General features: G+C 41.5%; 1 protein-coding gene across 1 annotated transcript; it reads left to right on the forward strand.

Moving 5' to 3' along the window:
* The first annotated feature begins 1436 nt into the window (after positions 1 to 1436).
* Positions 1437 to 24537, forward strand: LHCGR (luteinizing hormone/choriogonadotropin receptor). Its single transcript, XM_017837836.1, is given in 13 exon segments — positions 1437 to 1618; positions 7568 to 7687; positions 10270 to 10344; positions 11905 to 11979; positions 12529 to 12603; positions 12696 to 12773; positions 15450 to 15518; positions 16180 to 16254; positions 17464 to 17649; positions 20882 to 20962; positions 23227 to 23565; positions 23567 to 24410; positions 24412 to 24537. Coding segments are annotated over 13 exon segments (2325 nt in total).
* The last annotated feature ends 1068 nt before the right edge of the window (positions 24538 to 25605 follow it).

The following is a 25605-nucleotide window of genomic DNA, read 5'->3' on the forward strand; positions in this document are numbered from 1 at the left end:
GGTAGACCATCCATCAGATTAACAGTGATGTACTGGTGGATAAAAGGGTATCCCAAGCATAGCGGAATAAAGTGACGGACCACACCTCATAACCATTGCAAGTCAGAATAAAAGCTCACATCACTATCAAAGTGGAGCAGATGATGCCGAAGGAAGAAGGTTGGGTGGATGGTAGGGCTCATGGAAGTGACAACAGAGCAGGGCTTTGCCACCCTACCCTCCTGTGCAAGATTCAGTTCCAGTTCCTGATCCAGATGGACACAGGTCACACTATTGAGGCCAGTCCAGAGGAGTTGCTTAACACTTGCTAACTCTCTCCAGCACTCAGTGCTTGCTGAGAATACTGGGATGCCCCTGGGTCGCACACGTCTCATGCCTCAATCCTGTCTGACATCTTATTCCTAGTGAACAAAAGGTGTATAAGGCTATATTATTTGATATCATGATTTTAAAGCAACAGCTGGAAGTATTGTGTCAAGCAAATCCCATGTTTTGTTGTGCCATTCCCTCGACTCTGATTTTTTCCTGGGTACACCTGAAGAAAGGGATAGCTTTTGATGATATACCCATACCTTTATACTTGTTTTACAAAGCCTACTCTGGAGAGTAATTATCTTTTTTGGTGGCTTGCTCCATCACTTGCTCCATCACCATAAAAAAGGTCTGTATTTCTAACTATGGCTTCTAGAAACTATAGTTGTAGTAATAAACAATAATAACAACAACAACAGCAATAATTATAGTTACATGAAAACAGTCCCTTACAAAATGAATGGACCTTTGTGAAGATAAATAGTCTTTAGAATATGATTACTGCTTTCACACAAAGGGTATAATTGATCATAAAGTAACAAGTTACACACTCTGAAATGCCTGTCTCATCATTCAGTAGGCAAATTACAATCCTTCATCAGCAATACAGTGACAGTGCACGGAACCTTAAGAGAGCGTTTGACATGGACATTTGTATCCCAGCAATTTCCATCCTCTAATGAGGCTGCTATATCTGCACAATAAGCATTTACCCCCGTTAAGGGAGCTGGAACACATATTCCCCCAAAATATGTTAACTCTCAAAGCAGTTAACAGCCAGACGAATGAGTGTTTCCAGGGCCACAGCTCCACACCACCAGCTTTCACACTAGGAATGGGGAGCGTTGAGGAGCATTCCTGTAGGAACGGGAAACAGAACTTCTGAAAATCCGAGGAAACCTTCTGCCGGCCACCTGTAGGCTTCGCTGCCAACTTCACCCGCAAGCACACGCCACCGCAGGATGCTCCCCGGGCAGCCCTGGGGGCCGGGGTGGAGGGAGGGTGGAGGGCAGCGATCCCGCCCCGGGGCGGGGGGCGGGAGAAGGGCGGGGGCTGCGGGCGCGTCCCGCGGGCTGCGGGCGGGCGGAGGCGAGAGAGGCGGCGGAGGGGAGCGGCGGCCGGCCATGGTGCCCGCGCTGCTGCCGCCGCCGCCGCCGCTGCTGCTGCTGCTCCCGGTGCTCCCGCTGGCGCTGCTCCCGCTGCCCGCGGCGGCGGGCGGGCGCTGCCCGTCCCGCTGCGCCTGCAGCCAGGGCGCGCTGCGCTGCCCAACCCCGCCGCAGGGGGCGCTGCCCGCGCCCGCCCGCGCGTAAGTACCGCGGGACCCGCGGGGGGACCGGGAGGGACAGCGGTGCCTTTCCCGCCGGGCGTGCGGGGTGCTTGGAGCATCCCTCACCCCGCGGAGGAGGGGAGCTTGGGTGGGGAGCTTGGGGCTGAAGTTTTCAAACTGTCAAACTTTCAGACGAAACCCAGACGCGGAGTTTGGGTTCCCCCCCCCCCTTAGGAAGGATACGCACGTCCTCTCGGGGCCTCTTCTCGGTGGGCAAAATGTCCCGCTCTCCACTGGCCTCAGTGACAGAGGGAAGGGGTGCGGGTATCAGGGCTTTCTGTGTTCTCCCGCTGTGGCAGGAGGCATAAACTGCCTTTCCTGTTTGAAAATCAGCGCTTTGTAGTGGCATGGTTATCTTTTAAGAAATCTCATTAAAAGGTTGAGATATGGTCTTAAACCTTCCATCAGTTCTGGGGTTTGTTTTTTCTTTCACAAATCTGTTGGACTTCTTGCAACCTCTTCTCCCAAAGTTTGTGCAATTAATTGTCCTGCCTATACTGAAGCATGAAAATCCTCCTCACTGTGCTCGTTGCCTCTTTTTGAGGTCCAGCTCATTGACAAGTTATTGACTAATTTCTTTTCCCTCTCTGTTAGTTAAAAAGCTGCTGTGAGTCTTGACAGCTATTTGGATCCCTGCAGAGTGGTCCATCATATCTTTCTACCTAATTCTTCTCTGGGAATTAGTATTACATTATAGCAACAAGGAATCACGGGCATTCCCTTTCCCTGCTCCCACACCATACTCCAAGCTCATGGTCTAATAGACCACACCAAATAATTGATATATGTAGGTATTCAAGTGTTGTTTTGTTGTTTATGGGTTCAATTACAGCACTGATCTAAACAATCATGGCGTCAAAATATGGGATTAGAGGAGCAGCAGATAGGACAGTTGCCATTTCTAGGATCCATTGGTTATCTGTGGATTAATTGAGCTGCAGTTTTCTTATTGTGCCCCTTTTGGTAACAAAGCCTGTGTTTTCCATTTTCATCTGATTTGTTTGTAAATTTAACATGCTCTTGAAATTCCCCAGGGATGATACTAACCCTGATCTCCTCTTTCCTTTCTCCCTAGCTCAAGAGTTGATAGGAGGAAGAAAAGCTAATTTGTGTTAATCCAGAGCCATGTGAACCATTCCTCCAAAGTCAGAGGTTTTAGAAAAATCTCTGTCCTGAGTTTGTTTTCTCCGTATTTCCCTGTGTTACCTTAGTGTCAGAGAAAGCAGAGCCCCTAGTAGAAGCTGGATACACTTTCCATAGTTATTATAACAAGCACTTTTCTTCACCGGTATTTGTACCACACGCAGAGCCAGCAGTGGATCGATCAAATCCACTGCCTGCAGCAGCAGAAACAAATAGGGAGGATAGTTTTTGCAGGGATTTCACATGTTTATTAGGACAATGCAGGTCACAGCCCAGAGAGGTTATCAAAATCTCTAAACTTACATGATTTTATTTTCCTTTTTGGTTTACTCTTTTATTTCTCCTTTTTCCATCTGCCACCCCAAGAAGAAACCACATCTCAACCTTAGTGATCAGGTTAAGACAGATAATGGGTTTATGGCTGCTGCCAGTTATGTTTCACCCAGAGCCACAGGGCTAGGGAATGGATAAAAAAGAAGAAAAGAATTTTTCCTTTCAACCTTTAAAATCACCTTTAATCGTGATGATTGTACACAAATTCCAGCTATTAGGCTGGCTGTAGAAAACAACTTTATAGTCAGAAAACAGTTCAACGAAAATTCTGCTCAATACTCCTACAAAGAAAATATTTACACTTGGTAAAAAAATCCCTGTCTTTCAGTCTGCATTCACAGACATACCCAGCTCCTTCTACTTCCAAGTGACATCTAACCTGATTTATATTGAACCTGAAACTATATTATTAAATATCCATTTCTTTGTATTTGGGTTTTTTTTTTTAACAGAAAGCTTATGTTCATCATGCAATTACAAAGGTGTAAAGGTGAATGTAGTCACTAACCCTACAGGTGTACATGTATTCTTGCTCTTTTTTTTAGTTCTTGTTCAACCTCTTTTACTTTCCTTTCATCTCTTCCTTTGATTTTCATGCTAGTGTCCATTTAGCTGTTGTCTTCCCCTCTCTCTTATTCATACAGCTTTTTGAGCTTTGTTAGTACTGACTCCCTCTCTTTCTATACTTTACCAATCTTTCTAGCTCTCTTCTCCCCCTGCACAGCTCTGTGTATGAGAGACAAAACAAAAGAACGTTAATTTTGTCCCCTTATAGTCACACGTCCCTGGGTGCACTTTGGTGCTTGCAAGTGCACTAGTAATTTTGGGAAAAAATGCTATTGCAGGTTGTTCCAGCACAGTTCTTGGGGTGCCCATGTTCTTTCACTGGTGCAACTGTAACACAGAAACCAGGCCTTAGAAAAGTCCTTCTTAAAGGTATGGTCAGTAAAGAAAATAAACTCCAATATGTAACTCCAGTTATATCTGAGCAATTCAAGCCCTGGTGCTGTAATGAGCTGTGCTTCCAAGTGTACTTCTGATAATTTGTTATATTCCAAGTATATGTCCTGTAGGGAAATTTCAGCTATTTTTCTTTACCCAGGTTTTTCTTGCCATGTCATATTATTGCTGAAAAGGGCTTTCAAAATTATTAGAATTCTGTCAGGTTGCAGAATTATTTGTTTTATACAGTTCTTAATTGGCCATACTTTTCTCAAGCTCCTGTTTTTAATTTGGACATTACACAAACACTATAGAACTTCCATTATTCAGACATCTTTGTATGCCATTTTGGCTATAGCAGCTATGTGTCTTCTTAGTCTCAGCAGAAAAATAATCTTTAATACACCATTACATTTTGAAACAAAATAAGATTTTCCTTCTTTTGAAATCTCATATGTACTTTTGGGTTTTTAAGCAAAGTTTAGGTGGAAAGGCACCCAACTCCAGCTCTACAGCAATGGGCATTGGATACCTAAGACCTTTTTGCCCCTTCAAAAACTTCCTTTCATAGTGATGTTCACTTTCCTGTGCCTGTGTGTGCCCCTCTATGCAGAGCTTCTGCAGTAGGGTGAGTGGCACATGATTAGGCACCAAATTACAAGACATCAAATTCAAAAGTTTATAGCGAAAGCCTAAAGAACTCAGCAGTTCTACCATGTCTGCACTGGGGGCATATTTGGCTCTTTGGGATTGTCTAAAGAATTCAGTTTCAGGGCCAAAGTGTCTTTCATAGGAGATATTGTGTCACCCATCATCACCTCATAGAAGGTACTCTTTGGGTGGTTGTGTGATATATCCAACATCATAGTTCGCGTTTCAGGTAGGTAATGCCCAATATACAGGGCTTTAAAAATCAATACCAACCTTTTACACTGCCCCCCAGAAGCTGATGAAAATCCTAGGAAAACAGTGCATTTCCAGCTGTGGTTTCAATCAGTGTTCACAATCCTCCCAAGTTAAGTCTAAGGTCACCACAAAATAAAATGCTTGCCAACAAGAGTCTACCCTATGTGTTCACCTTTCGAGCATTAAAAATACAGGTAATCCTATAAAATAGAGACACTAAAATATAGCAGCCAACCCAGCTACAATAAGTCACTCATACCTATTGCTATTGGACTTGTGGGGTTTTTTAATTATTTTTATTATTATTTATTGTCAGTTCAACTAAACACTTTTTGCAAAAGGCCAGTTTTGTAACAGAGATTTCCTCCAGTGGTGTGAGTGGGCTTGGGCTTTGATTCCTGCTCAACAGGACTGGAAATAGTCCTGAGCTTTTGGGGCATCTAGGGCTCTCGAAAGCTTCTCTTGGAGCTTGAGCCTATGTGGTGGTAGCACAGGAGCAGAGGCTTATCTTTTAGCGCATAAAAATTGTTGTCAGGTTGAATCAAGTTGCCTCTGCTATATCCCAGAAGCAAAAAATTTACAAGAGTGATTTTATGCCACTGCTTCCTTGGGATAGACTGCCCCATGAATATTTTCTAAAGAGCTCTTACTGCTCTGTTTTGTGAGATGCTTAATGGGATGAGGTAATGTCAATGCATATAATTTCAGCTATCAAGGTGAAATCACAAGAATTAAAAAATGAAAACCAGTGAAGTTGAAATACAGAATGGATTAAGTGCCATCATGCAGTTTAACCTACATTACATATTAAAAGGGCTGGGTCATCCCACTTAAATTAAACCACATAGCTGAGGTGGCTAAGCTCAGATCACTGTTGCCAGAGGTTTTCTGCAGGCAGGAAGAGGGGACTGGCACTCTGGGGAAGCAGGTCACTCCCGAGCCATGCACTGTTACAACCAGCACACTGCTCACCAGCACATCACAGGGAGGTAGGAGGCTCATGGGCTGATATAATTAAAAGCCAAGACTTGGTTTTATTTTTTGCGCTTTCAGTCACATTTCTATTTCTTTTTTAAATGATAATACGTTTGCAAGCAGTTTCACAAAAGGTATGCTTTGTTTTCCAAGGAACCTGAGCTGATGGAGCAGTTATGAGAGGTTCCTGCTACCAGGGTTATAGAGTAGGAATTTCTCAGCTTCTACTTTTTACTTCTTCCTGAAGTTCTTTTCCTTTCAGCTCAGAGTGTCAAGCCCTACTGCAGGTTATCTCTACCTGTCTCTCCCTTCACGGAAAAAATACCTTCTTCAAGCTGCATGACAGTTTCATTTCTGATTTAACCAAATCTCACACACAACAAAACATGCCAGCATCGATCTAGACCCAATCACAATAGTGTGAAAAACATATATATCCTTACAACACTCCTTTTAGGTAGGGAAGCATTGTTATTCCCAGTTTACTGACAAGAAGACAAGGTGCAAGGGAACTAAATTATTTGCCTGAAATCATACAGACTGTTTGGAACATAGGTGGGAAGTGAGTGCCAGGCTCATTAGTGCATCTAGATTTGTAACCCCCAGACATATGTGAGTGTGAGAGCCTGCCATTATAATGTGTGGGTATGACATATATGTACATATAAAAAAAATACATACATACATACATATATAAAACTATAAAGATTTAACATAAACATTGATCAACATAAACATATGTCTTCATATAAAGGATTATGACAAGAACAACATAAAAAGCACATTATATGAATAGCATGGAAACATTTCAGTCAAAAAGCCTTGTGGGGGATTTTTAAGGATGGGAAACAAATGTCTCTGACTAGATATTTGTAATTATAATGCAAAATGGAGCAATTATCTGTTTGCACAGAGATAACGTCTTGAAATATGTTAAATATTTTCCTATGGCCATTATCAGGGAAAGTGTGGTCATTGCTAGATAAATTTGCTGGTAAAAATACTGTGTTTCAGATGTGGACTAGGGTGGTAAAATGCAAATCTGTCTCCCACATCATTATTAACTTCCTAGTCAGATTAACTAAAAATTAAAAAGAAAAGTATTCACTCGCTTTGAATTAACTAACCACACTGACGCAATTTATTAAAAAAAAATAAAAAAATACACTGTATCAGGCCTCATTTGGAGCTCTTCTGCACGTTGTACACAGCCAGAGCTTTGCCAGAGAATTTGGGATGCCATGTTGCAACATTACAGAGATACTGCTGGGCAGAGAACATGGTCCAGCAAATGCAAAGATACTGTTTTATAGAGAAAACTTTACATGAAACCCACTTCTGAGGATCTAACCTTAAATAGCCTATTGCTTCCTTTGACTGTGAATGTAGCAGCCCATTTTCATCAGGCTATAAATTTCCTTAGTAGGTTATGATTATTATTGATTTGATGGTGATTAGTCTCAAATTTATGCTGTTGAGGAACTGACCCAATATCCTTTGAATTCCATTTAACTGAGATCAATGACAAATGGATCAGGCCTCAGAGGTAAAGAGAACTGCAGGAAAAATGAAGTGGCATTATGCTTTATTGGTTTTCTCCCTACCCTAATGGTACAATCTATAAACAAGGAAACCCCATGCCTTACAATCCTTTCCTCTGTCTCTTCTTTTTTTCAGATCCTTTACTCATCTCCCTGTAAAAGTAATCCCATCACATGCCTTTGAAGGACTTAGAGATGCCTTCATCATGTAAGTTGTCAATATTTTCCATAGGTTTTTCCTTAATTTCTTGCTAAAAATTCTATCATAAACCCCCATCCCAAACAACATTCTTTTATAATAATATGAAAACGTGTAACTAAAACATACTATTGATGAAAAAAAACCAAACCACTGGAGAAGGATAAACATAGCATTTATTTCTTATAAATGTTATATAAAAGGTCCTTTGGAAAGGTGGGATTTTTGACAATTGTTTGACAGATCACATAATGAAATATTAATCTTGTCGGAGATAACTGGATACAGCTTAATAAGTGGTGAGAGGAGCTTTTGATTAGCAGAGGGAATAGATTTCTATCATCAAACATTACCACTGCAATGATAGCTTTGGCGTTATGTAATACCCAAATAAGATACTTCTTTGGCATTTTGCAGTGAAATATAAGCTTGGCAGAGCATCAGTAGATCTGCGCTTTTTCTTTGATCTTTCAGTTTGCAAGAGCTGTAATTTTACACACTGGGTCTCTGTTGCTTCCCGACCCTTGGCTTTGTATCTATTTAACATCAAGGACTCAGGCATAAGGCTCGTGTTACCCCTTTTGCCCCTTTTTCTGTTGTTACCCCAGCTGAAAGATGGCATGTTTGAGACTCCCTTATTTATTATTTTTTATTTTGTCTTCATTGAATGGCCTCTAAAGAACAAAGTTGATGACACACCAATGCAATGAAGAACAGGGGAATGACCTCCCCCAGAACCTAAGCAGCAGCACAAATGCTGCTGCTTTCTTTTCGAGATGCACTTTTTGTTCTTCTCTGCTGCATGTATTCCCCTGCAATACAGTGTTGTAGCAGAATCCAGTGGCACTGTATTGTTGCATCCACTTGCATCTGAATGATTAATGAGAACTTTACCATTTTCACGCAGGAGACCAAATTAAACCTACAAAATTTCTCCTACCTGTATGACTTGAGGCTAAACTTTCCCAAAATGTATGCATGTCCTATTCTCCACAGAGAATGGCTTGTTCATTGACACTTTCCCTTCCACAAAGAAAATTTAATTTGATTTCTTTGTGTCCCTTTAATGAATCTGTCCAAATGAACAGCGTAGAAATCAATGTGTTTTTTATGAAGTAAATCTATAGAACACTTCATAATTTTATTGAATTTAGTATTGAATTTGTATTGCTTTTTAGAATGCATATTTTTAAATTACAAACCTCTAAATCATCTGTTTGGCAGCACATCACCCCCTGCAAATGAGATGATAAATTATTCTCACTGCCATAAGTCATTCCAATATATGTAAATGGAAAACCAGTGGCAGACGGGGGGATATTATGGAAGACACAAGTTTCAGACACCAAACCCAAGTTCTTCAAGTTCTGTGAGCAGGCAGAACTTGCTCCCTCTCAGCCTGTGAGTCTCTGAGGACCAGATGCCCAGCAAGCCACTTATTCTACATCCATCTTTCATTTATAAGTAACTAGTGCAATACCAAAAATAACATTCTCACTGAATTTGATGATGAAAAAAATCATTAATATTTCTGTAAGAAATACAAACATATTTACTATATGATTTCTAGTGTGCATCCTCCTTTGCCCCTACAAGTGAAATACAGAACTCATTCTGATCGAAGGAGTTTTATATCAACAGCAAGAGAAGTTGTTTTCTCATAATTGTAATTGAAATAAGCTAACTCTTAGATCTGTGACAATACTGACTGATTTTGTAGATGCATTCCAGTTGTTCAGAAAATATTTTTTTCTTGACAGTGTATAATCTTAGGTTTGCTTTGTGTGCCCTTCTAGTCAATTCAGTCAAGAAAAACACTGTTTTGAAGATCTTTCCCATATATATGCACCAATATGTACTACTTACTTTCAGGCTCAATTTTGCATAGCCCCACAAATCTTAATCTAACAGACATTTAACAAGCATTTAATAAGTGGATTGCTTTTCTCTGTGTTCAGTATTGGTTACTCTTGAATACAAATGGAGAATAGGAGCATCTGTACATCAAAATCCAAGAGTGCCGACAAAAACAGTCATGTTGGTCACTGTAATAATGAAAAAGAGCCACTTCCTTTCAGTTTGCATGCACGTAATGAAAATGGCATTCAAATCCAAAAATTATTCATAAAATGTGCTGAATCCATATTTATGCATTTCTACATCTGTGGATTAGATGACCGTAATTCTGACTTGATAATAGCATATGAGCACCGTGAACATTATCTATATCCCTACCCACGGAAATAAATTCACTAAGCGGGACCAAAAGGCTCACAGGCTTGGGCTCACTCTATTTACATTAGTTCTGGCCCTTAGTCTCTACCTTACCTACAATTTACTGAGAAAATGGAGATTGGCTGTTACAGAGACACTTATTCCAAAGGGTTGGCATTCCCTTTTGCCAAGGCAGCAAAATGTTGGTCTGTCTCAAACCCCACTGGCATGGGCTCCCACGACGTCTGAGTGGAGGCACTGCTGCCAAACAAGAGGGGTTGAGCAACTGTGTATAAAAAAAGCAAATAGAGTGGAAAGCCCATTGCTGGTGGCTTTTCTGTTAATATGTTGCTTTGTGTCTCCCCTTTTCATTGTAGTGAAATCTCTCAGAGCGACTCCCTGGAGAGAATAGAAGCAAGTGCATTTGACAGCCTTCCCACCTTGTCTGAAATGTAAGCATCAGTTAAAAAAAGGCATCCATGTCCTGATTTAGGATCATCAAGGAGTAAACAGTCTGCAGAGAAGTATTCTTGGACCAAATCTGTCTCTACTACTTTGGTTGGCTTTAGTTGAGATCTATGATGAGAAACATTTCTCTCCAAAGTACCATATAAAATAGGGAGCACTCTGTAAGGCCTGGCCTTGGAGATCTAAAGCATGCAAAGACATCCATGCCCAGAAAATCCCTCTGCTTTCAGTGACTTCGATGACAGGAGTGCAGCTCTATGTCTACTTCTGCTGGCATTGTCAAGCTTTCTAAGCGGGGAAACAATTCGAGATGGCAACAGATGAGAAAAATCTTTCTTTCTGAAGATGCAGTTTTCAAAGCCCTACAGTATTTAAATTCAGCTGCTTAGTATGCATAGCTCTTCTTTCAAGCACTAAAATATTACTCAAACAGAACATGTACTGATTTTAAACTTGACCTGCATAGCACAGGCATATGAGAGAGTTAAAAGCAATGACTAGGAGAATGCTCTGAAATATTTAGTGAAATTGGAAACTATAAATCTGATTCAGTATCTCATTACTGCCTTTTTCGCACAGCATGACCAGTGAGTGGCTTAAAATTGTGCAACTGAGGACAAATCCATCTCTTTTTTTTTCTTTTTTTTTTTTTTTTTAATCTTGTATGTGAACATCCCTGAAGCCAGTTACTCACATAAGCAAGAGATACATATTTGTCCACCCCTGGTTGGGTCCAACTTCTACTAGAATCAATGGTGGGTTTAGGGAAGGAATAAAAGATCTGACCCCATGCGTTCACCTACAGTTTATGGATAGCTTGCCATATGCCTATCATCCAAGACTAAAAAGCTAAGGAAGACCATTAAAGAGCTTCAGGAGGCTAACAAGAAAACCTGTTTGAATCTCAAATGCTCTACAAGCCTCACATTGCAAGGGCTTGATGTCCCAAGCTGCACTCAAGTCAAAATTCAATGAGTGCTCTGGGTAGGTGGGTTCAATGGCATTCTTGAACTTCCAACTTTTCTTGCAATTTCATGTGCTAAAACCTTTGAATTTTGTAAGTCATGCATAGGGAGGGAGTTGAACTATAGTTACTGGACTTTAGGCAAACATAGATTTACCAGATAATGTAGGTGCAGAAAGTGCTCCTTGATAAAGAGATCTGCCTGGTTTTTGAGCGGCCACTGGCAAACAGGATTTGTCATACACTTCACTCCAGCTGCCAGTTTCTGCAGATCCATGCAGGCACCTGGTACTATGAACAACTATGAACAACTGCTCTAAGGAAGTCCATGGTCCACTTCCACCAGTGACCAGGATATCCAAACCAGATCATCTCAGCTCAGTGAACTGCAAGAATTCAGGCACTGTCTTTTTTTGACTGCCTGACAATTATGGGCCATTTTTAGTACCAACAGTGCTTCAAAATGCACCCAGTAGCATATTTGCAGACTGTTTTCTGAGAAAGCAAATCACAAGCAAAATTCAGTACCCTCCCAAATCTATAATGATTATAGCACTGAAATATTTTTCCCTTATTACAGATTGATCCTGAACACGAAAAATCTGCTGCACATTGAGCACGGAGCATTCAGAAATCTTTCAAGGCTAAAATACTTGTAAGAAAGAGCTGTATTCCTTTGCTTTTTGCTTTATTTATTCTTTTCTCTGAAGCAGACAAATCATTTAAAGGACTGTAAGGAAGAAAGAAGCTTTTCATGCATTATAGTATACTAGAAGTACATACATCATTTACAATAGCTTTAATGTATAGTTAACCAATAGTGATATCTTTCAATAGGCAAGAAAATAAAGTAAGCCAGGGCAGGGCAGGGCAGTGATGGACAAAACAGAAGTCTGCAAAGTAGTTCTGGTAAGTGCTTATTTCTAGAATAAAGCTTTCAGACTGACAGGGCACTATATAAAAGGGGTAACTAAAATCTGTTTCTCGTGCTTAATATAGAGAGAAAGTGCTTCTCCAGGGCACTGCTTGAGAATTCTACAAAACTTAATTTTTGTAGGTCTTACTAACACATTTGAAACATAATTAAAAATTATATTTGTCACCTTTTAACGCACTGTTACACTCAAACCTACTAGGTCAGCTTCTTGTTGCATCCACTCTGGTAATATTTCCTCCTATAAACAGGAATTATGCTTTTCTCTAGGAGCATTTGTAACACTGGAATAAGACAATTCCCAGACCTGACACAGATCTTCTCATTGGAAGCTCATTTTATTTTGTAAGTAGAGACACAACCTAGCCCAGCTGTGAGTCTTTTCCATCTTCTTCCCGGATTGCTGACAAAAATACCTCTTTTTCTTTCTTCCAAAGGGAGCTCTGTGATAACTTGCGTATGACAATTATACCACAAAATGCTTTCCAGGGGATGAACAATGAATCACTGACACTGTGAGTAAAACAATCCTAGCTCCAGTTCCTTCTGCGAGGATAACACTTCTCTTGAGAAAAGCAAGTTGACTTCATAAAAATTTTGACATTAAGCCCCATAAAATATATATCTCTATTGTGAGTTAAATTTGAAATGCTTAAGAAACATAGAGGTCTTCTTTAAGCTGAAGAACAGAGTTTTATGCAGAAGATAACTTCACATAGGAAAGAAAATAGAACAAGGGATCTAAATCTTCATCTTTGATGCAATGTTGCTTTTAAAAATACCGTCAACAGGATATAAACTCCAAAAGCTGCACTGGAGGCCAAAGTCTCTCTTCTTCCCTCAGGGGTGCAGTTTCATGAAATAGCATTTTCAGGGGCCAAGGAGACTGAGAGAGCTGATTTAATACTGCTGAGCTTCAGCTGCACGGGATCCCTCTGAAGAAGAGGGACAGAGAGAGAAAAAAAATTGGTTCAAAGTACTGATGCTGCTTCTTACCCTGATTTTTTTGACTCAGCTTACATTGATTCCTGTAACTCTCCACACTCAAGACTTTCCTTTTAGCCAACCATTGCTACAGCTACTTGTGAGATAGGTGGGTTTGATGCTGTGAGATGCCCCACCTGAGGAACACAGAAAGCAGCAGAAAGCCAAGGTGAGATGTCCTCTGCCAGCACAGCACAAACCATGTATGAATTTCACAGTGCCCTTGTCCTCACAAAAACTTCCATAAAATAGTGTTGAAATTGGAAAAAATCACAGACTGAGCCTCTTTTCAGGATGTGGCCAAAATTTGGGTCTCCCAAGGAAGGACCCGCTGAGCAATAGAGGGCAGCAGCAGGCCACCTACTTCGTGCTGTAACCACAAACACCAGTGTGGAGACCAGTAAAGCACCTTTGTGGACCAGACTGCAGTACACATCCAAAATGGGAGCTTTGCCTTGAGACAAGCACGTACCAAAAGCCCTGCACAAAATTCCATGAATATTTGCACCTGCAAATGAGCTGTGCACACCAGCAAGAACTGCAGTTGGTGGACCAGGCTCTTCATCAAGCTGATGTGTCAGCATGACAGTAATTTCAACACAGATTTTATGTATTGACCAATACCTTCTGAAACCAATAGAGGAAGTGGGCATAAATGTGACTGAATGCTGCTCCTACACGATGCTAAAGAGGAGCAATTGCTTAGATCAGTACATCATTTCATCTTATGACCCTCTTTCTTCCCAACAAGTTCTCAAAATAACTTCAGCAAAATTATGATTCTGCTAATGGTGCAGGAAAATGAACATAAAAGAGATGGAGAAAGGTGCTTAAAGTTTTTACTGTAACCCTAAAGTGTATTAAGTGGGAGTGAGTCTAAGTCATGGAAGAGCCAACAATCATTTTTTTTCTCCCATCCTTTTGTGATAGGGAGCTCATCAGAAGAAGAAAAGAATTATCTTAGCAGCGGTTTCCTAATTGTAGAGCTACATGTTAACTCCACCCCATGCAGTTAGCTGTAATTAGCTGAAGTAATTCCTCTTGTTACAGCATGGTCTGGTGAAACACAAGTAATCTATGAAGGTATAAAGTCAGCCTGCAGTAATACTTTGCACTACAAATAGCTAAATTAGCCTTTTCAATAGTTAATGTTTCATGTGGATGGGGAAATCGATCCTACATACGGTTGTGGCTTTTAAGGGAATCACTAATTTCAGCAATGTGCTTAGGTGCCCTCTCCTATCAAATGTAGCCAGGTGCTCCACACACTTCAGTTATTCTTGGGAGCAGGCTCCATAGGCCCACTTTGTGCTCTCCCAAAAGCAGGTGGAAAAGCAATAACAGAAATGTTGTTTAATTTATAAACTGTGCCAAGTTTTCTATTATGACTTAATAATAAATAAAAAATATTTATATACAAGTGACTATATTGAATTTGTATTGGAAACATGAACTTAATATCACAAATGCATATTGATAGACCCATAGGTTAGATCTCCCAGTGAAGGAAAAGAGCTGGACTTCAGGTGTAGGAGAGCCCAGCGTTTAGGTATCTGGCCCCAGGGTGGGGAATCAAGAACAAAGAAAGGCATCAAGGGTCCCTGTGCAGTGCAGGGGACAGCAAGGTTTCCACTGCACAAATCAAGCCTGGCAGCAGCACTTTGGAGAAGCTGGTAGCTCCCTGACTGCTGGATGATGCACAACTTGCCCCTGCCTCTCTACAAAGCTGCCTCTTGGGCTGCTGGAAGATTTGTGTGTCCACAGAGGATCTAAAATCCAGCAGCACCCTCCAGGCTTTAGAGTTGCTTTCCACCTGACACTTCTCTAGCCCTGGATTTGCACTTGCTGATACCACAAAATCCAGGTCTTCTGTCTCCAGGTTGTTGTCTGTGTGCCAGAAACAGCTTACCTGGAGTAATGTCTTATTTCTGGATCTCAGCCGCAGGTAGGCACAGACAAACTCCTCAGAGGGGGGAGGATCTGAACATCAGCAGAAGTTCAGCAGCTAAACAGGAAGGTGCTTAGGGAATTTAAACTGCAACTTTCTTAGAGTCAGCGTAAGTTGTGCTATAGTTACCTCTGTCCTTTATAAGCAAACCCTCTAAACATTAAAATGAATGCAGCATTAAGGTTTGAAACTTGCAATACATACCATAATCTCGCCTTTACCAAATCCTTTTTCCTTACGCACTTTTTTTAATCCCCAGCAAATTGTATAAAAATGGATTTGAAGATATCCACAGCCATGCCTTCAATGGGACAAAGCTGAATCAACTGTGAGTATGTTTTCCCTCCTCAGTAATAAACAGTTCGGTAAATAATAATTCAAACACAGTCAAAGATTCTTCCTTCAGCTTAACTGGCTGTGTCTTGTATTTCCTAATACTCATGAGAAAAATACATCTTTCAGTGTTAGTCCTGCAGCTCTTACTGCTTTGTCTGAAACACCATCCCTTAGAGTATAGCAGTTTTTATGAGAAAAGCTCATAATTTTTAATAAAATTTCATAAACTCTGAAATTTAGCAGTAACAGTGGAAAACTTGAAACCATAGCCAAAACTGAGGAATCTACAGTTTATGTCTGGAAACATCAGTAGTTTTTAAATCCCTCTCACATGCTCTGGGACTAGCCTCTTGGTTTGGGCAAAACTTCTGCTGCATTTTTGTACACTGCCACCACAATGAAAGAACTAGCCTGGTCATCCCTACTTTAAGTGAGGAAAATTTGGAATTTATCAGGTTTAACTGTAGATGATAACAATCTGATGGCATCAGCAGAGGGAGAGGTCACATGGGAATTACAAGTACTCCCCAGCCAGGTATTGCAAAAACCACCTGTGTGATGGGAGAAGGAATTGAAATAGGTGCGAGAAGGAAAACCAAAAAAGGGGTATTTTAAAAAACAGATGTAAAGAGAGTTCATGTTTGAATCCACAGAATTCTGAAGGACAATAAGAACCTCAGGCGGATACACAACGATGCTTTGAGAGGGGCCACAGGGCCAGATGTCCTGTAAGTATCCACTCTGTTACCTGAGTGTCCCATGGGAACTGTGCTGTGCCACATGGGCTGTGACATCCCAACAAACACAAGCTTTGAGTCTGGAAAGAGATTTGATCTCTTACCCTCTGTTTATGAAGTGAAAACATGTCAATGAGATGCCATGAAATTACAGGGCAAAAGGCTCAGTTTGCACTGTGACAGACACCTATCAGCCACTTCTAGTGTTGGGATTGACCTCCACCTCTTAGATATTTTGGGCTTTGCTTTATTTATGTCAGATTCTCGTGATCCTTTTCCTGTGTCTTATATTCTAACATTGCAAGGTAACTTGTTCTTCGGTAGCATGGATATTTTTTACAATGCATTATTTTAGAATTTAGTTATAAAAGTGAACTAGCTGATTGCATGCTATAAGGTTGTGCTGAATAAAACACATTATTATCATCTTCATGATTTATTAATCAAGTACTTATTGGAGGGCTGCACTGGCTGTAACTCCATGCAGTAAAACACAGCATGTTGTTCTGTAAATAGCACTCAGTGCTGCACGTGCCTTTTTTGTTCCTTTCATTGGTACTTTACGGTACACAGCATTACTAATATCATTTTCACAACTGTAGCCTTTTTTCCCTTGTTTAATGGCCTGACTCTGAAAATCCTTAGTCCTGTTGATGGCCTTTCCTCACACAAAGAGCCCCTCTGAAGTTACTCCAAGCCAAGCTGCTTAAGTTTGTGTTGGCAAGAATGATGGATTCTTTGGGGGCTTTAATTGGTAGCTGTTTAATTAAAACACCTAGAACAGCCCTTCAGAGCCAAGCAGAAAGCCAGGAGGGTGTCCTACCTGTTAGCTGGCTGGAGAGTCACATTTTCCCACTTTCTTCTCTCCGTGTCTGGCTTAGAGAGCCATCTCTCACTCTGTGCACAGTGAATTTCAAGAGAGAGGTCAGGGCACAGCACCTGGAGTGGTGGGCTTCAGTTTTTCCAGGACAAAGTGAGCTCCTTGCCTTGCTGGGGGCTCCTGAGCCACAGGCATACTCTTACCCCACTGCTCTGTAGTTTCACCGACCGTGTTTCTGAGCTGGGCATCAGGTGCTGAAGCGGCTTTGTAGATTTAGACCTTTGTGAAAAGTTGAGTTGCTGTTGCCTACTGTCCTTTGGTGCTTTGGTGGCATTTTTATAGGTGTGAAAAGAAAAGAGAATGCTCTCTTTGTTCCACAGAGATATTTCTTCAACAGCGCTGGAGTCCCTGCCTAGTTACGGGCTTGAGGCCATTCAAGTCTTAAATGCAACATCATCTTACTCGTTAAAGAGACTGCCACCACTGGATAAATTCAGCAGTCTCCTGGAAGCTGTTCTAACATATCCCAGCCACTGCTGTGCTTTTCGAAATCTGAGGACAGAAAAGTAAGTCCAAATAGCACATTATTGTACTGCGGTACTTCAGAAGCTCCAAAAGGCCAGTTCTTCTTTATTCAGCTCACAAGGTTTGATTATCTTTATTCCAGTAGCAGCGAAGCTGTGGTGTGTAGCAGGGCCTTGCATGAAACAACAGATCTCTGCTAAAGTCAGGAAAATGATGTCCGTTTATTCTAGAACAGAAATGGATCCCATCCTGTGCCCTGGATCTGCCAGCAGGAACATTAGTCTAAGTTTGCTTAAAGCTTAAATATTTTTCTTGGTATCTCAATTAAAAAGCTTACTGGCATGCAGAAGGTAGATCTTGATCAACAATATGTTGCCTTAAAAAAAAAAAAAAGAAACCCTGTAGCCTTTAGCTATATAGCTTAATTAATACAGGTGATATGATGACATAATAGAAAAGGCAGGCTTCCAATTACCCACCAAAATTAGGGCCTGACACAAGTTTATAGAAAGATATTACTTGGTTTAGTTCCAATCATTTCAGATACTAGACAGTATTGTTCTCCCCACAATTGGAAATCATGGCACAGAGAGAGTTTTGCATCAGCTAATTTGAAACAGCCAATCTGAGACAACTGGAGCTAATTTTTCAGCATTTATGTTTCAAAGAAACCAACCCTCTGTTGGCTTTAGGCAGCCAAAGCTACCCCAAATCAATTTAGTTTGAGCTGTGAGGATGCCTTGTTTCTCATCTGTCTCAAACGAATTCTACAGAAAAAACATACTGAGCAGTCAGTTGTGAGCAGCCTGATCTGTGTCACTTGGATGTCTTCACTTCAGGACTGTCTTGCAAGGGCAGAGTAGAATACAATTCTTTAGGCTAAAATTAGGGGTGATGCTATGCTTATTCTGCCTACCTCATTTTACTAAGGGGTCCTTGATTCTGCAAGAATAGAGCAAAGATTCTACTGTCAAGGGTTTCCGTTGCTACTGAACTCTGATTCAGTCCCAGATCAAGACTCTGAGTGTAATAAATGCAGAAGCAACTCTGGGACAGAAAGAAAAAAAAAAGTGTTATGATAAAGAAAACTACATTTCTGATGAATTTTCGAGTACCTGATTTTGCAACATGACCATGCTCTGTAAGAACAGGGGTGCTATAGAAAGTCACTTTCTTATATTAAGTGACTGCTTTCTTAGTGAAGTGGGGGTGGGGAAACTCCATGCATATCAGGAAACAACTGCTCCCCTACCTGTGGCATCAGCAGGGTTCAGAGCAGTGCTAATGCATTACCTGTCTGCACAGCACTGCCTGCTGGAAAAACCCTGTACAAGCAAGAGGCTGTTATCTCCTATATGACCAGCTACTACAAAGGAATAAGAGGCCTATCTCTGTCTGTTTTTCCTTGTCATCTATTGATGACAACAGAAGACCATGGAGACTGAGATCTCCCAAGACCTTGCCATGTTACACAGGGAAGAATCTGTGTGGTTTTGTATAATCATGGTCACAGAGCTGCAGCCTGTTTCTATCTCCTTGTACCTTCTTCTGTTGCCATGTACTCTACATACAGTCAACCCACCAGTTCTTACTCCCCATGTCCCAAAAAAATATATATAGCACCTAGAGACTGCACTCTCTAATCGGTGAAATATGGTGACAAGATAGGAGAATAAAGTCCTCAGACTAAATATTTTTGAGATTTGTGAGGTTCAGTTGTGGTGTACTTATTCCCTGAGCCATGTAAGGGAGGTGGAAGGTAGCATTCAGTTCCCTAGACTTTCTTATACTTGCCGTCCTGTTGTTATAACCATCACATAGGGGCTTAGATTGGTATCTTATTTCTCTCATTATACATAAAAGTTCCTATAAGTTTCCAGGTGTCTGATTCTCTTAAGAGTACACAAATGAGCTCAGTGTTTTTGCTGGTTCTTTCTACTGCTGTTGCAGCAGTGAGGTGAGACAAAGCCATTTTCATTCATACTGATAGAGTACCTGATCCATACTTTCAAAGCCCCAAAATCAGAGATTTTGCCAAATACGTCATCTTTCAACTTGTTCTTTTCAAACTGCTTTACTTGAAACATTAAAGTCTACATTCAGATCCCAGACAGTTTTTAAAATAGAGTATTCACCTGGGGAAGGATAACCCCATGCACCAGTATGGGCTTGGAGCTGACCTACTGGAAAGCAGCTCTGCAGAGAAGGACCTGGGGGTTCTGATGGACAACAGGCTGTCTATGAGCCATTAGTGTCTTTGTGGCCAAGAGGCCAATGGGATCCTGGGATGCCTTAGGAAAAGCATTGCCAGCAGGTGAAGGCAGGTGATCCTGCCCCTCTACTCAGCCCTAGTGAGGTGCATCTGGAGTGCTGTGTCCGGTTCTGGGCTCTTCAGTACAGGGGGGACATGGAGCTCCTGGAGTGGGTCCAGCAGAGGCTGAAAAAGATGATTAAGGACATCTCTGTTACCAGGAAAGACTGAGGGAGCTGGGCCTGTTCAGCCTAAAGAAGAGACAGCTCAGAGGCAACCCTCTCAATGTCTATAAGTATCTGAAGGGAGGATGCCAAGAGGATGGAGCCAGGCTCTTCCCAGTGGTGGTGAGTGATAGAACAAGAGGCAACAGGCAGAAACTGAGACACAGGAAGTTCCACCTGAATATGAGGAAAAACTTCTTTCCTATGCAGGGCACCATGCACTGGAACAGATTGACCAGAGAGGGTGTGGAGTCTCCCTCACTGGAAATGGTTCAAGAACTGTCTAGATGCAATCCTGTGCCATGTGCTCTAGGATGACCCTGCTTGAGCAGGGAGGTTGGACCAGGAGAGTCACTGTGGTCCCTTCCAACTAGGCCCATTCTGTGATTCTGTGTGATTCTGTATTGGGCCAGTTTCCCAGCAGCTGTTAACAGTCACTTCTCTAAAAGCCAGTGTGACTGCTACCATTCATACTGGTGGAGAATCTGGCCCACTTCAATACAATATTTCAAAACATACCTTTTAATTTCAGCTTGAGTTATTTCACTATAAAAGAATACATCATAAACAATAAACAAGCTGAAAGACCATCCTTACAGCCCTCAGTTTGGTCCTGCCTATTGTCACAGTATTTGGAGCCTTCTCCTTTCTGCTTCCAGATGTCTACGTGAATATTCGTGCTGCCATGACACCAAACTCTAGCTTGCCTTACATATCTGTGAAGATCACTTGCAGAGAAGACAGGATTTTGGCCAAAATTCAGCTTGAAACTTAACTTTCTTTTCATCCTTCTTGCAGACAAAATTCATTCCTTGCCATTTTTGACAACTTCTCCAAAGAGTGTGAAAACACCATGAGGAAACCAACTAATGAAATACTGTGAGTACCTCTCTGCATACAGATGCTGGAAGTAGCAAATACAGACTTCCCCCTGCTGCTGTTCATGAGTTTTTCTCAAACAGCATGTCTTTGGCAGCCAATTCAGTCACCCTTACAAGTTGCACAGTGGTAATTTTACTATCATTAAACCAAGATTTGTGATTTTGATGCTCAAAAGAAAAGGGAAAAAAACCCTTTGTGATGTCATGAGCTTTACTCACTCCAGTTTCTCTTCTGAATTCTTGAAAGGCTTTCAAAACAGTTATTAAATATTTTAAAAAGTTAATGGCCTACATGGAGACTTTCCATGCCCTGAGATAATTGCAGTTGTTAGTGTGATTCAAATAAGAGCTGCTACTGTTAATACTTTTATTTTTGCCTATTTAAAGGCTAATTAGAAGTCTGTATATCAGTAGTTTTCCATGGTAGAAATAGAGTCCCTGAGTTAGAAGTGTGATGACCCCATGCCAGTGGTTTACTCGGTCTAAACATGTCTTTTCATATCATAAGAGTTTTGTCTGAGAGTGTTCAGTGTGACAATGAGAAGGGCTAATATCAAAACTGTGGTGTTGACCATGCTGGATTACACAGGCTCTAACCCAGTATTCAAGGGAGAAGTTTAAGGATTTGCTATTATTCACCCCTCTACAGCTAAATGGGAGACCTTGGGACTTCCCAGCAGCCCTGATGTGGCGTCAAAGCATTGTAAAGTCTAGAAAAAACAAGGTTATGGTCACAAAATTTCAATGGCTAAATACAGCTGAAATGTGATTGATTCATTGGAGTAATGGCTTCCGTGGACATTATCTTGTTTGCTGGTTGATGAGGCCTCCTACACTTGCCATTTGGTTTTATCTGTCTGTTTGCTTTGGAATGGCATCTGTTGCACTCCTCCTGTGCATTAAATAGTCTGCCCAGCCTATTGGGACCTGAAGCTTTTTGCTTTGGTAAATCCCAATCCCAGCAATTCTCTGAGCAGACATTATACTAAGCAGATGGAAGTAAGCTCATGGTTCATGGTCTGAATGGCTGCAGAACCACAGCAGAAATCATCTGAAAGTCCTGAGTTCTTATTCTAAAAAAAAAAAAAAAAAAAAAAAAAAACCTGCTTGCTCATGGCAGCATGTTTACACTGCCTCTCAGAAAATCACAATCATTTTTTATTAATAAATAGAATCAAATGTATTCCCTGCTCTTCCAGTTTAAACAAGGCAAGTAATTGCAAGACATTGGCCAGTTTTTCATATACGAAGAGTTAGGATGACAAGATTTGGAAGTTATTTGCTCAACAGGAATAGCTGAAAAGCAGCTCTGCTTCATTTGCCAGTTAAGACCCTGCTCCAGAACTATCATTTAATGTACATGCTTCAGTAGATGTGGAAGCTTAAGCATGTATTTAAGTTATCCTAAAGCTACCAGTTTTCTCTAGAGTTGTCCCTCAGAGATGCTTTCCATGTCTCATGCTGCTGACTGAGTGTTTGACCACCAAACACTCACAGTCAGGATGATTGGGAAGTTGTGAAATAGGTACCTTTTATGGCAGGGAAATGCCATAAAAGACAGTGTTTCATTTAAAATATTTCTTCTTAGGCGGCCTTATCACCACACTCTTGATGACCCAGAGATTAAGGAGGTCTCTTTTAAAAACACCTAAAACGTTTATAATTAGGCACTGGGTACAGTCTAGATTTAATAAACTCCTAGCCATCAAAATTATTCAGTTAACATGCACTTCTGCTCCTTGCTTTATAATACTGCAAATATCAAATTCCTCAGCACTTCCCAAGTCATACATAGTCTCAGGAATTCATTTGCTAAGTGCCTTTCCTAAGGGAGGTAACTGCACACAATTATCTTAGGTTATTTCAGTGTGGCTTCTATAACTGTCTGATAAACCTATATGCTTCAAACTTGTAATCCATCAATTCAAGTGTAACTGTAGTTTGGACTACAGTCAACTGACAGCATGAGAACGATGGCTCACTTACAAAGCAATCACAATAAAGTACTTACAAATAAGTGAGTTGTATAAGAAAGCATTCCCATGGGTATGACTGTGACCTCTGCTGCTCTCCAAGGCTGCTACCCAAACACAAAGCATCCTTACAAGGCTTCATTATTTGTAAACACCCTGTAGAAACACGTGTAGGAAGTCACTGTTTTAAAACAACTGTTATCTGTTGTATTTTACAAAAGACTGCGAGCAGCATGAAACCAATAATTCACTTCTATTCGGGGGGGTTGTGTTTTTTTGATGGTTACAGATACGATTCTAACAACACATTGCTGTGGTCAGCAGGAAAGAACATACATTCCTTCACAGATGAAGAAAACTCTCCTTACAGCTACTCAGCCATTTTCGATGACAGCGAAATGACCGGCTTTGACTTTGAGTATGACTTTTGCCAGCCGAAGGTATTCACGTGCACTCCAGAACCAGATGCATTTAATCCCTGCGAGGACATCCTGGGATACAGCTTTCTCAGGGTCCTGATCTGGTTCATAAACATCCTTGCCATTGCCGGCAACTTCACCGTCCTCCTCGTTCTCATAACCAGCCATTATAAGCTCACTGTTCCTCGCTTCCTCATGTGCAACCTCTCCTTNCATGGGACTTTACCTGCTGCTCATCGCCTCTGTGGACGCCCAGACGAGCGGTCAGTACTACAACCACGCCATAGACTGGCAGACGGGCAGCGGCTGCAGCACCGCCGGCTTCTTCACGGTGTTTGCCAGCGAGCTATCGGTGTACACGCTCACGGTGATCACCGTGGAACGGTGGCACACCATCACCTATGCCATGCAGCTGGATCGGAAGCTGCGGCTGCGGCACGCCGTGCCCATCATGCTCGGGGGCTGGATATTCTCCATTGTGATAGCGGTGCTGCCTCTCTTAGGGGTCAGCAGTTACATGAAGGTCAGCATTTGTTTGCCCATGGATATTGAGACGGGTCTTTCCCAAGCCTACATACTGCTGATCTTGGTGCTGAATGTTGTTGCCTTCATTGTCATTTGCGCTTGCTACATTAAGATTTACGTCGCTGTTCAGAACCCAGAGCTGGTAGCTGCCAATAAAGATACCAAAGTGGCCAAGAGAATGGCAATACTGATATTCACGGACTTTACCTGCATGGCCCCCATCTCCTTTTTTGCCATATCCGCTGCCTTTAAAGTTCCTCTCATCACAGTGACCAACTCCAAGATCCTGCTGGTTTTATTTTACCCCGTCAACTCCTGTGCAAACCCATTTCTCTACGCAATTTTCACCAAAGCATTTCGAAGGGATTTCTTTCTGCTGATGAGCAAGCTCGGTTGCTGCAAGAGCCGAGCGGAGCTTTACAGGATGAACTATTTCTCTGCTTATGCCTCCAACTGCAAGAATGGCGGCTCAGCCACAGCCCCCAGCAAAGCCTCACAAGCGCTGCTGCTCCTGTCAGCATTAGAGAAGCCATATCCTGCAGTGCGAGACAAAATGTCTTACAAGGAAAATTAAACCAGAGTGCCAAGAGATGCAGCACTTTGCAAGGCCAGTTGTGATTATTCTAGTAACTAGGGATTATTTTCTAATGTCCTGAGCATTTCGCAATAAATAAAAATGCCAGTCAATAATTCTTAAGCAACATAACTGTTCTGATGTTCAAAGTGGTATTTTCCTTTTTCTTCCTTTGTAATGACAGGTGTAGAAGGTGATTATTAGGCAAAACTCTTCTTTAGTGGGGACCAGAGGAGCCCAGGAGTCATCAGGTTGCTCTTGATGTTAACAGCCACTGCAGTGATTGCAGTCTGGCTTCTTTTTCTCTAGATCTGCTTCACTGGAGTATTTAAAGCCTGTCTGCTACCTTTCATGCTGCCTTTTTCGATTCCTGTCAGCTGTGCTGGCATTGTTGGGTTAAAGAAAGGGGCACTAAACTAGATGCCTCCCTTCGTTTCATCAACAGAAGATTCCAATTACACAGCCACCTACACCCAGTTAAAGTGTTCAAGCAGTGGGTTGTAAAGATGTCACCAAGGAGAAAAGTTGATCTATTGAACCTTTGTTACTAGCAATTTTGCAGTTTATATTAGATCTCAGTCTGAGCTGGTAGGTAATTTACTTAAAATATTAACCCATACACAGCCATGTATGATCTGGAAATCACAGGAGATCCAATAGCTGTAAAACCCCACCTGCTGCACGCAGGACTCTATTTTGGGTATCATATGTGCACACACAAAAATCAGGTAAGCTGTAAAGGCTCTCTCTCAGCAGCAGAATAACTGCCCCCTGCACAGGCAAGTGCTGCTTTGTTTTCTTTCCAGGACAGTCTCATGAACCATTTTCATCTGTCCACTCTCTGACATCCCCTGTGCCAGAAGCATTCAGGAATGCACTGGGGCTCTTTAGCACCTACAGTCCAACTCCATTCCCACCTGATGAAGCAGAATAGTTCCTTTTTAGTGACTCTATTTTCCTATTAAACTCTCTCTTTTCTTTCACCATGCATTGCCTGACGCTAGGTGCTCATGCTAAATGCCTGATCCAGATTTGTGGCTTCATTCCTAGTTTAAGTAAGAACTGAGCATTCCTTCATTATTGCAGCATATTTACTCTGTTATCAGCGAATAAGCTGTCACCCTTACGCAGTTCACTTACCATGGGCCAA

The sequence above is a fragment of the Lepidothrix coronata genome, unplaced genomic scaffold, assembly GCF_001604755.1.
Source record: "Lepidothrix coronata isolate B3197 unplaced genomic scaffold, Lepidothrix_coronata-1.0 Scaffold313, whole genome shotgun sequence".
In the NCBI taxonomy this organism is placed as follows: domain Eukaryota; kingdom Metazoa; phylum Chordata; class Aves; order Passeriformes; family Pipridae; genus Lepidothrix; species Lepidothrix coronata.